The sequence below is a fragment of the Condylura cristata genome, unplaced genomic scaffold (assembly GCF_000260355.1).
Source record: "Condylura cristata isolate star-nosed mole 26May11 unplaced genomic scaffold, ConCri1.0 scaffold00009, whole genome shotgun sequence".
In the NCBI taxonomy this organism is placed as follows: Eukaryota; Metazoa; Chordata; class Mammalia; order Eulipotyphla; family Talpidae; genus Condylura; species Condylura cristata.
The window spans coordinates 13,788,164-13,800,784 of NW_004567110.1; the positions used below are offsets into that span (position 1 = coordinate 13,788,164).

The 12,621-nt window shown below is 43.3% G+C and overlaps 1 protein-coding gene across 1 annotated transcript in view; it reads right to left on the reverse strand.

Annotated features, from left to right (window-relative positions):
- DEPTOR (DEP domain containing MTOR-interacting protein) overlaps nt 1–11,874 on the reverse strand; it is a 110,050-nt gene extending 98,176 nt beyond the window's left edge. The window contains exon 1 of the mRNA XM_004679616.2: nt 11,568–11,874. Coding sequence (XP_004679673.1) covers nt 11,568–11,689 — 122 coding nt within the window. The 5' untranslated portion in view covers nt 11,690–11,874. The remainder of the gene's footprint in view (nt 1–11,567) is intronic.
- Nucleotides 11,875–12,621: the final 747 nt, after the last annotated feature.

The following is a 12,621-nucleotide window of genomic DNA, read 5'->3' on the forward strand; positions in this document are numbered from 1 at the left end:
TTGGAAGAACAAAAGGTTAAACGCATGGGGTGTTACCCAGGAATCAATCCACTTTGAGGTAGATAGAATGTTATTAGGTTTCTTTATTGTAAGATGGAGAAACATCAACAACTATCACACTGTCAGTGCAAAGGAGCCCTGAGACAGAAACTTATTCCATCTTACACACAGGGGATGAGCGCCTCTCTGGTGGCCTGGGGGTTGAGTCTCAGCGCCAGCACCCTGACAGCCTGAGTTACCTCCCCAGGGAAGCTAATTCACACATGGTACAGACTCCTCCTCCGCTCCCCTCAGCAGTGTATTTCAGTAGATTCAGCTGTTTGCTCCCTACTCTGTCTCTGGTTAATCCTCTCACCCAGCATGTCTGGCCTCCACCCCAGTTCTTCTCTGGCTTCTTGAAAACTGACAGTATGTCCTGTCCCATTTGTGGAGAAAGGAGAGGGATAATGGGTAAAACCCATTGAAGCATGCATCTTTCCTCCTTGAGTAAAGTAAGTAAAAAAACTTGTTACAACTTTCCCAGCGAGTATGTATCTTCATTCTTTCCAAAGCAGAGTTTAAACAAATAGATCACTTTTATAAAGCTTTGGCTGGAAATATCTCTGAGTGGAGGTGATCCTAGGAAAGACATCAAAACCCAAGTGATACCAAAAGTATTCTTTTCAGTTTGAACCCGAGTGGCTGGCTTTTTTTACTCATCTGTTGAGTGTTGTTTTACTTCTGTGACTAAGCAGGTCCTGAATATCAGAGGCATATCTTCCAAGCAGAGGGTGAGTGGGTGGGGGTGGGGGAATGTAAGGAAGTGAACTTATCACCTGATAAGTATGGTGAGGAGGTGTGTAGGGAACTAGGTTGAAACCAGCAGGAGCTAAGATGTAAGCCTATCTCCCAACCTTTCCCCTTCTCTACCATTCCTGGGGCTTTTCTGTGGGTGCTTTCTTCTTCCATATATAAGTTTCCCCCAGTAAAATTTTCACTGGTTTCTCATCATGGAGTCTAAGTGATCTTTTGTGTGGGATCTGATGCTTATATCCCAACTCTTAACGTTCTCCATAAATAAGACAGCAATGTAGTTCTGTAACACGGGTGGTCCCCAGGAAAAGGGGAAGTTCCAGGTTCCCTGTCCCACCCTCAAGGAGGGTGGAGCTAAGCAGAGAAAAGGAGAGAAGAGAAGGAACCTGAAGAAGGAAGCAGGATGGAGAGCCAGAAGGAGACCTGAGAAAGCCACATGGAACCTCTAGAGACATGTGAAGAAACCATGCTTGTTTCTTGGCCCTGTGCTGGTTGAAACACATGTGGGTGAGAGACCATGGGGAGGTGACTATGGCAGTGTTTATATTGATTTTGATTGTGCTCTTTTCCTCCCAGATTTGTCTGGCCATTTCTGACCCTTTTCTATGGGTCCCGGTCAGAAGGTGCTTCAGTCTTGTGGCAGCTTTCAGGCTTTGCTTTGGACCAATCCCTTTTGGGTTGACTTTTGCCCCTGAGGGGATGGGTAACTTCAGGTGTTTGATTTAGAAATTATATTCTTTGTCTTCTGTATTGTATACTCATTGTATTAAAGTTCCTTTCCATTAAAGCTCTTATGTCTTGTATTGATGTGGCAGATGGCAGAACCTATTTAAATCAGGCAGGTTTGGGGGTTAAAGGGTGCCCCTCTCTCCATGCCCTGTAACAGTTCAGGTAAGAATGGTCTCCCCTCAATCCTCAAGGGGGTTCCTGATTATAAGTATAGTCATCGTGAATTCCACCTACTAGAAAGTCTGTGAGACCTGGCTTCTAAACCAACTCACTACCTATGTAAGCCTGGTCAAATGCCTTAGCTTCTTCTATCTTGAATGGAGCCTTCATGCCACTGTTGAGATACCTTTTGGTTTCAAAATATATAACCTAGGGCTCTCCCTGGTGGTGCAAAGGGTTAAAGTATAGCACCGCGATGGTAGCCACAGACCCTGCAGCATGAGTTCCATCCCCAGCCAAGGAGGTGACCCACATGGCATGGCAGACCCCCCCAAGCAGAGCTCCTCTCAGCAGTGTATTTCAGTTAGTCTGTCTGTTCTGTTCCCCACTTTTTCTCTGGTGAATCCTCTCACCCCTGCCTCCGTACCTCTGACCTGTACCCTAGTTCTTGTATGCATAAGTAAATAAATCTTTGAAAACAAAAACCCAAAATACATAATGCAATCTCTTCCCTCCTCCCCTTTTCACTGAGCTTTGCAACACTTCCACTGAGTTCTGGAAAATAATAATGGGCGATGAGAATTCAATATATATGATAATGCCAACAGGGGAGTCATAATTTTAAGGATGCAGTATTATTTCCAGAGAAACAATTACATATGTAAACTTGGTTATTGTGTTTCAAAGAGACACTTCTTTCTCCTCTATGGGAAAAATGTCATTTTGTATTGTCTTTCCAATAAAGCACATTTTAAAATAAATGTTACAGTGACTTTAAGACAACTGGGATATGACTCAGAGACACAGGATCACACCTCCTGTGATACATGACAGCACACCCCACTGCCACCATGGCACCCATAGTTCTCCCCACAGTCCACTGCCCTCTCCCCCCCCAATTTGTTTTCCCCTTTCCTGCTGCCTGCCTTGTAGCCTCAATTTTACAGTCACATCTCGGGTCTGCTTCTGGCTTGTTTTGTCTCTCTATGATTGCTTGTTTTGTTTCTCTATGTTGTCTAAATTCCAACTGGTATTTATCTTTCTTTCTCCTTCTGACTTAGTCCACTTAGCATTATCCCCTTCAGTTCCTCTCAAGTCCCTGTAAATGGCGTGAGAATTGCATGTTAACATGCACAATACCAGGCACTCCCTAATGGCGCAATGGGTTAAAAGCACAGCACTGCGAAGCTGGCTGCAGCTGTAAGTTTGATCCCCTGCCCTGGAGGTGACCCACGTGGCTCGGCAGACCTCTCCTCACCCACCCGCTGCTCCCCTCAGCAGTGTACTTCGTCGATCTGCCTGTTCTGCTCCCCACTCTGTTGAAAAAGAATTCATAGTCTATTCCTCTAGAATTTCATGGAAAATGGCCAGACCTTACTCAGAATAAAAGTACATGAACTATCCTAAACCTCATGAAAATAAGGGTTTTCCTTTAAAAAAAAAAAAGACATAATTAACAAAGTTTATTATCAAGAAACTTGAGTGGGTGTTTTTAAAAGACTGAGAAAACTCAATGATGAAAATCCATGATACAATACATATACTAGCAAAGGTAACTGAAATACTACATACTTTTATTTAAATTAAAAGATTCTAATTTAAATTGTTCATGATAATCTTTGTGTCTTGTTTGAAGCAGCTACATATTTACCCATCAATGAAATGACTCCGTCTATAAAGAAATGTTCTATGCTTTCTCAAAGGACAATGTCATTTGCTTCTCACACCTTACGTCAACATCAGTAGCTATTCAGCAATCTGGGCTAGAACCAGCCTTCTAAATCCTGCTTCATCCTCCAAAAAGCACAAGATTTAGTTCTTTGTATCTGGAAAGGTTTCACCAACCGAAGAAGAATCTCAAAGAACTGGAAGCCCCCAATCATCCAATGTAAGTGAGGGCTGGACCACAGTTAAACTCAATACAAGGTTATTTAACTCCAAGTAAATATCAGAATAAGAAATCTGGGCTCTTCCTGGTGGCACAACGGATTGGGACACAACACTGCAAGCTGGCCGCAGCTGCTTCAGTGCAAGTTTGATCCCCAGCCCTGGAGGTGACCCACATGGCATGACAGACCTCTCCTGACCCGCCCGCTGCTCCCCTCAGTAGTGTACTTCATTGATCGGCCTGTTCTGCTCCCCACCTCCGTCTCTGGTGAATCCTTTCACTGCCCCAGCACCTCTGGCCTGCACCCCAGTTCTGTATGCATGAACAAATAAATAAATAAATCTTTAAAAAGAAGAAGATGAAGAAGAAGAAGAAATCTGCAGGTATAAGTACTGCAGGGAGACCGTGTCATCAGTATCAAAACAAGTAAGCCAACTAGCACCAACAATGACACAGAACCCAAGTAGCCCCAGAGGGGCGGGGCACGAGTGGAAAGCTTTAACCTTTCCCAATACACTAGCTATGAACCTCCTCCTCCTCCTCTGGCAGCTGCCTGCGTGGTCTTCCCCAAGCTCAAGGTCCTGGCATTTGTATGTCCCCTCTCGCCACACCCTAGCCACAGCTGTAACCTGAAAACTAGAGATAGTTTGGTCCACACTCTTGGACAGGGTTTCTCTCTCCACCTCGCCTCTCCTACCAAGCCTTGAAAATATTTTAAAAGCTACAGAAAAACGACTTGGTGTGCAGCTCTGAGTAAGTCCATGCTCCCTGAACTCTTCCAAGATTGAATCATCTTAGGCAGTGCTGATGAAAATAGCTCCTGCCGCTGCTGCTGCTGGTGCTGCCATGTGGAGCAGCTGTCTGCAAGCATGCCCTCTGCCCCATTAGGACTCCACCACCACTCTATCTCCACTAAGTGACTAATGACCCTGGAGCACAGCCACTGACAAAAGCTTCTAAGTTTGGGTAAGGTTGATCATTTCTGGTCCAGGAGTGAGATCTGGTACCTACCTCTTCTTGGTAGGTAATGGGAGGAATATAGAAAAGCCTGATGATGACTATGTAGACAAAGGATTTATCATTTCCTTTGTCTTTTTCTAATCATTAAACTTACAGAAGCCCAGTTGTTTAAGAGCTACCTCTGATAAAACAAAGAGAGTTCTCGGGCCCTCCCTGGTGACGCAATAGGTTAGAGGGCAGCACGATGAAGCTATCTGCAGCCACTGCAGCACAAGTTCCATCCCCACCCAGGGAGATGACCCACATGGCACAGGAGACCTCTCCTTTCTCCGGGCTGCTCCCCTCAGCAGTGTATTTGGGTCATTCCGCCTGTTCTGTTCCTCTAGCGAGTCCTCTCACCTCATTCTTCCCCCCACCCCCACACCTCTGTCCTGTACCTCAGTTCCTCTATGTATAAATATATAAATGTTTTTAAAAAAGGGGGGGGGAATTCTTGATTCAGATAAAAACTAGAAACAACAGGAGGGAAAACAGAGCTTCCTACACCCCTTTATTGAGGCATATTTATTTCAGGCTTATGGAGTCCTAAGCCGGTGAGAGCCATACCTTGAATATCAGTATTTAAAGAAGTAATCACTTCTTTAAGTGATTACTTAGAGAAGTGGAGCTAAGTTTCCATATAATGGTCCCCAATACCCAATAGGGGATCCCAAATAAGCCATTCTCTATGCCAACCAACCTTGAAGTTCCATAGCTTTAAATGTCATAATGAACAATTTCTCCCTTTTTCCTACTCTTTATGCTTTTATTGTTGTATCACCCATTTGCTTTATGGTAGCTAGGTTTTTGATTCAGGAAGCTGGTTCATAAATATGATTTGCATACTGCATTAATATTTTAGGAATGCAGCTCAATATTTACTGAAAACATTTTTATGAAAAAGACCATTGCAATGCTGTAAGACACTGTGAGAGCCAAAAGGCAAATACTTCAATTTCAAAGAACTGTAATTTCCAAAACTTAGCTAAAACTCACTGCCTGCTTAATTGTTTTTGGAGAATCAGCTTTAGTGATTGGATAGGACTGCTCTAATTTGCATACTTAGTCAAGGTAGATGAGCATGACAGAAATGTTTGAGACATTTTTCTCTCTTAATTACACATTCCTCATTACATTCTTAATTCTCCCCACCCCACTTCTATCCTCACAGATGGCGAAATAGTGAACTGTAATTTATCTTCCCATAAAACAATTACAAATTCAGAGCAAGTATATAATTCAAAATCAGTTTTCATGGCAAGGAAGGCCCAGTTAATAGTTAAAAGAAACTGGCCATTGTAGCTTGTCAAAACACAAACACTTCCAGGAATAAATAAGATTTTTCCCAACAGATTGGAAGAAGAATCACGTGTCTAGTTTTTTGTTTGCAACAGTTGTCACAATAGAATGTGATATCTTCATATACATAGCTCTGTTTACATATGTCTCATTATTGCATTTTTAAATTACTAGTTGGCGAAACCATTAAAATGCAGCTTAGCATCTTGCTTAAGGGCATGAGCTCTCCTGGCTCCACCACTTTCTGGGTGAATAACCTATGTCTGGTTAGTCTAAATGCTGTACTTGTCAGTTTCCTCCTCTGCAATGTGAGGGTGAATGAGAGTAAGTGTATTTCTTACATGGATTTGTGATAGAGATTGAAGGTATATGTGTGTGTGTATAGATATAGATATAGATACACAGATATATGAAAGCGAACACTTAGTAAGAACTTACATGTTAAAGCACTTAGAATGTCCTTGGCTGGTAATAAAAGCCGTAAGTGCTATCATTACTATCATACCTACCATTATCACAAAGCGAATAGTGATACTGTTGGCCTTTATGGTGCTTTATTACAAACCACTTTCTTGTTAAGTATCTCTGGGATCAGCCTATAGGAGATGCATCCAGTGGATATTCAAAGTCATAATTTGAATGCTATAGTTATGACTGCATAGTCAATTTCAAGGTAAAAGATATGTATATATAAATTTATGTACACACACATATATATATACACACCATATAAAAAACATTAATTTCAAATCTCACTAAAAAAAAACCAAAACCACTATATTTTCTATACAAACTGTGGTAATAGGATTTCCAGTCCCCAAAAAAAATCTATAAAACCATACCAAACAAACATTCTACTTTTAGATTAAGGGGATCTGAATATATGAATAGTTATGTTCAAATGAGGACTGTCCAAAGAATTTTTCTTGACTCCTCAGGGCACCTTTTCTGTTATGTATCAAGATATCAAGAATTATACTGTAAAACTATGACAAAATATCAGTCCCATGTGCAAAATATCAGTCCCATAATGATAACATTATGGTAATGTTATCAAACCTATAATAACATTGCAGTTTTTTGTCAATCAAAGAAGGAAAACAAAAAAATTTATTTTAACAGTTTTAATAGTTGGGCTCTTATTACTATAATGTGTCATACAAATGAATTTTATTAACAGTTTTATTGGAATATAATTCATCCATTACCTTTCAATGTGGACAATTCATTGATCTAAGTATTTCCAGAGATAGGAAACCATTATCACAATCAATTGTAGAATTCTTCCATCATTCCAAACAGAAATTCTATATCCACTAGCTACTACTCTCCATGCCGGCTCCCCATTACCACTCACTTACAATTTCTGTCTCCATAAATTTTCTCATTCTGGATATTTTATATGAATAAAATCATAGCATATGTCATATTTTCTCAATAGCTTCTTTCACTGAGATTTCCAGATTTATCCATGTTTGCCATGATCAGCCCTTTATTCCTTTTCATTGCCAAGTAATATTCCTTCATGTGCATATACCACCCTCTGTTTATTCATTCATTAGTTGATGAACATTTGAGTCCTTTCTTTTGGGACCGTTATGAAAAATGCTGTAATGAATAGTTGTGGGAAATGTTTATGAGGACATATGTTTTCATTTCTCCTGAACATATACAACTAGGAGTATAATTGCTAGGTCATATACTAACTCTATGTTTAATCTTTGAAGAAATATTTTCCAAAGTGGTTGTATTATTTAACCTTTTCACCAGCCATGTATGAGAGTTTCAATGTCCCTACTTTCTCATCAGTATTTGTTATCATCTTTCTGATTTCACTTTCCTACATGACTCATTAAGATGCAAAACATGGAAATACATTGAATAAAGAAAAATCTCTGATGTCAAGGGAAAAGCATGGAGAGATTAGGAATAGATCCTGCAATCAGGCTGGAAAAGAAAGCAGAAAATATTTTTTAGGTCTGTTACTCAACTTACTGTTCTTATGCAAACAATTGCACTCACCCAAAGGTCAGGACTGAGGAGACAGCTTAGTCTTACAGCTCAAACTTAAGTTAATATGTAACAACCACTTGGTTGACTGATTTTACAAAGTTCCTTGCTATGTTATATCCCATTTGATTCAACACCACAAATCTGATTTGGAAGAATATTATTTTCACGTTTTTATTTAACCTTTATTGAGGTTAATGAGTTTGCCCAAGGTAATGCAGTTAATAATTCATACATACAAATGTAAATATATGCATATAAAATAAATAAAATTCGAAGGTGGGTCTGGAATTTGTTTTAAATCCCTTGGCTCCCTCCTTCTTATTCACTTTACCTCATCTTTATTTTTTTTAAGGATTTATTTATTTATGCATACAAGGCATACAGGCCAGAGGTATGGGAGGTGAGAGAATTCACCAGAGACAGAGTGGGGAGCAGAACAGGAGGAATGACTGAAGTAGACTGCTTAGGGGAGCAGTGGACGAGGCAGAAGAGGTCTGCTGAGCCATGTGGGTCACTTCCTGGCCAGGCCAACTCATGCTGGAGTGGCTGCAGATAGCTTCATAGTGCTGTGCTTTAACCCCTTGCACCACCAGGGAGGGCCTATTTGTCTTATCTTCAATGACCCATAAAGTAATGGAAAGTAAAAAAGAAGGTAGAGGGGACCTGTGGGTGTACCTGTGGGTGTACCTGTGGGTGTATGTGAAGCAATTAGTGGCTGGAGGCCTGTTTATCTCACAGTTCCACAATTGGCCTGGGAGAGAGCAGCTGGGGCCAATGATAGCAAGCCTGGTGTGGTCCTACTCTTGATAAGAAGCATCTCCAGTAATCGAGAAGCCTGTGAGTAGAAGCCCTTAAATCCTTGCATTCTGATTATATTTCTCTGTACTCAAAGTAGTATATTTAAATACATAAATTATTCACTAAAATATTAAGTAGTCACTCCATGCTAGGCACAGTGCTTAGATGACTGAAATTAAAAAAGCAATGTTGAGCCCTCCCTAGTGCCACAGTGGGTTAAAGCCCAGCACTACGAAGCAAAAGCCACTTAAGCACAAGTTCAATTCCTGGCCACATGATGCAGCAGACCTCTCCTGACCCTCCCACTGCTCCCCTTAGCAGTGCACTTCGTCAATCAGCCTGTTCTGCTCCCCACTCTGTCTCTGGTGAATCCTCTCACCGCCCCTGCACCTCTGACCTGTACCCTAGTTCTGTATGCATAAATAAATAAATCTTAAAAAAAAAAGCAATAATTACCATGCTTCAAAATAAAATTAAATAAAAGCCATTTACATACAAGACTTTTATGTATAGTATCTCATTTAAACCTTACAAGTACAAGTGGAAACTGAGGTACAGACAAGGTAAGTAAATCATCCCAAAATCAAGAACTAATTAATAAATCAGGAGGCAGAATGAGAATACAGGCAGCCTGGCTCTATTCTGTGTTCTTAACCAAGGCCCAGTTCCTTTTGCCAGCTCTTGCTTGGAAGACATATGTGGTGAGGCATGAAAAGCAATAATACTAATTAATTCCAGCAACTATCTGTTGAGTGCTTATTAATACATGAAGCCCAAGGGCAAATTCTCACAACAATACAGGAAGTACTTCTCTTCATTACCATTTTATAGATAAGGAAACAGGCAAAAAGAAGTGAATTAACATGTCCAAAGTCATAGAGCTACAGCAGGAAGGTCAGCACAGTACTTACTGCCTAACAGGCATTATTCTATGCCCAACTCATCAATCCTCATAACAATACTATGAGATAGATTGATTACTACCCATTCTTAGTCTGTAACTTGTTCAAGGTTCCACACTCATAAATGGCACAGCCAGGATTCACTCTAAACAACTTAATGTGGACTCTTATCTGTCTAAACAACTCCAGTTGAGAAAGAGCCCTCTGTCCTCTCAACAAGCTAACCATGGTCCTCAGAGATGCCATAGTGCAGTGGGGTACTGGGGAAGAAGGGAACCCAGGAAAAAGAGACATTAGGTTGCATCTTGGAGGTGGTGGCACTATGCAATTTAGTAAGAAAAGTATCCTAATGAAGACTTTGAAAGACAATATAATGAGAAAATTAGCTAGACTATTATAAGAATTTTTCTTAATTCATGCATACAGAATTAGGGTACAGGCCAGAGGTGTTGGGGTGAGAGGGCTGACCAGAGACAAAGTAGGGAACAGAACAGGAAGACTATTTGAAATACACTGTTGAGGAGAGCAGCAGGCAGGTCCAGAGAGGTCTGCCACGCCATGTGGGTCACCCCCCTGGCCAGGGATGAAGGCTGCTGTAGTGGCTGCCTGTGCTTTAATCCATTGCGACACCAGGGAGGGCCCTAGACTATTATAAAGAAGGTTTCAAAATTGAATCCAAAAAGCTTTATTTTAATACTTACTTATCAATTAGAAAATATGCTTGATGAAGGAAAATAAAGTTTAATTCTGGCTGTACATGAAAATATCAACAAGGACAGAAATAGTCAACTTGCCTTTTCTAAACATTAAACACAATTCATTCTGACTTTCAATATTTACTTGCAGGACCTAAGTGCTGCAAACAGGGGGTGATTTCCAAACTTCAGAGATCTTTACAGGATTCTCTATCCGTCAGGTCCTCAAACACAGCATTGGGACAGAAAGGAGCCTGGTGACTAAGGCAAAGACCTAGAAGGAACACTTCTTTCCGGCGGGCCAGGGGCCAGCAAACAGGCTGTGGTCAAATGCTGCAGAGCCCGGTTTTTTTCCCCTAGCAAAGTGATTTATGACCCCACGAAGAAGGGCAGCTGCAGAACCGGTCAGATCTAAGTACAGTTCTCAAACATGAATCCAAGAAGGGCCAGGAAGGGACAAGAAAAGGGGGGCTGGAGGGGGGGGGGTAAGTCACTGCCTGTCCTGGGAACCGTAAGACCTCTCCAGTCCTAATTCTTCTAGCAGTCAGGGACATGGAAATTACCGCCCAAGGTGTGAGCGTGAGGAGTTGACACAGCAGCGGGGCATCCAGACAAGGTGCGTCCACGCCCCCTTGCGGACCCAAATTATGGTCGATAAGGCTGTGCCAACTAAATGATAGGTACAAAAATTAGAAACAGCCTCTCCGTTTAAAAGCCCCCACCCGGATCCTGCAAGGGAGTCGCAGCGATCAGCCCCATTTCACAGGTGAAAGCATGGAGGCTCGGGACAGTGAAGCAAGACTTGCCAGCAAAAGGACACCTCAGTGAAGAGATGGCTGAGCTGACTGCTTTTATCTAGTAGGAAAGAAGCAGGAGTAGGAGCCGGCTAGGGAACCCACACCGGTGAGCCCTCTTCCTCCCTGGGAGGACTAGGTGCGGCTGTCAGCTGGAAGCCTGGCAGTGCCCAGGTGACCGGGTAGAAAGAGCAAGAGGCGCGCGCGGTGGTAGCAGCGCGTCAGTGGAGCTCCCGGCTGCAGCAACCCGGCTCGGGCGCAGCGCGCACCACCAGCTCGCCCGCGCCTGCCCGCGATCTCCACGCGGGTCTGGAGTCCACCGGCTCCGGGCTGCAGCCGCTGAGCGGGGGCGCAGCGCGGACTATCCCCGCGCCTATAGCCGTCCCGGAGCCCCGCGCGAGTCGTAAGCCACAAGTCACGGAGCGCGTGCGCGCGGAACTGCTGCGGACACGGACTGGCAGTGCCACCGCGAGCCCACTGGCGCTGCCCCTCGCCTTACCGTAGCTGCTCCCCGGTGACCAAGACCTCAGCCATGCGCTCCAGCTCCCTCTGCTGCGCCCCGCTACTCCCGCCGGTGCTGCTGTCGCTGCCACCGCTGCCGGCGCTGCCGCCCTCCTCCATGGTCGGGCCACGCCGCTACCACTGTCTTCGCTGTCCGCGGCTGGTTCGGGTGTTGAATCAGCCTGCCCTCACAGAGGCCTCCCTCGCCATCTTTGTTAGGGGCATGCCCAATGCTCAGATGCGATTGGCTGAAGAGGGAATCCCGGCGGGTGGCTGAGGTGCTAAGCGAGTCCGCCCCAGGAACTCCAGCTTGGGGCGTGGCTCAAGCCCCGCGTGGTCGGGGGCGGGGCCAACGGCGGAAAATATAAACATCTGGGCGGGGCTGGTTATGCACTGAGTGTGCGCTGAGGTCGAATGCGGCGAACCCCGTTTCCTTTACCCTTGAAGATCTTGCAGTGGGGTTCTGGGCACAGGATGAGAGATTAGACCAATGGAAGTAATTTTTTTGCGGTTCGTGGCCCACATTGTCAGCTGCTGTACAAAGGTACACGTGTCACTGCAGGACTTGGAGAAATCAAGCATTCTTCCTCCGTCCCCAGCCCTGTCGGCGAAGGCTGCTTACTTACCGTGTGACGTATTCAGTAAAGAACACGGGCCTGGGCGTTAGACCTGGGATCCAGCTCCACCCCTGTAATTTCCTGCCTAAATATGTTTCATTCTCGTTGTCTTCCCTTTACAAATTAAAGATAATTGTGACTATTGACATCATGAATCTGCTGCATTAAAGATACTTAAGGTAGTTGTTAGCTTTTAAAATTATTGCAACAGATCACAAAGTAGATACTGTCTTCTTTTTAAATCAGGGAACAGATTTGGGGTAATTTGTCTAACCAAGGCAAGCAAGTAACTGCAAGAACCATCAAACCCAGGCAATTCTGGTTTCAAAGTTGTGTTTTTTAAAAGACTACCTCTTGAAGTAAAGTAATGGTATTGTCTCACTTACAGAGACTGTGGAAGAAACTTTTGACTAATACCAAGTAAATGTCCTGTTT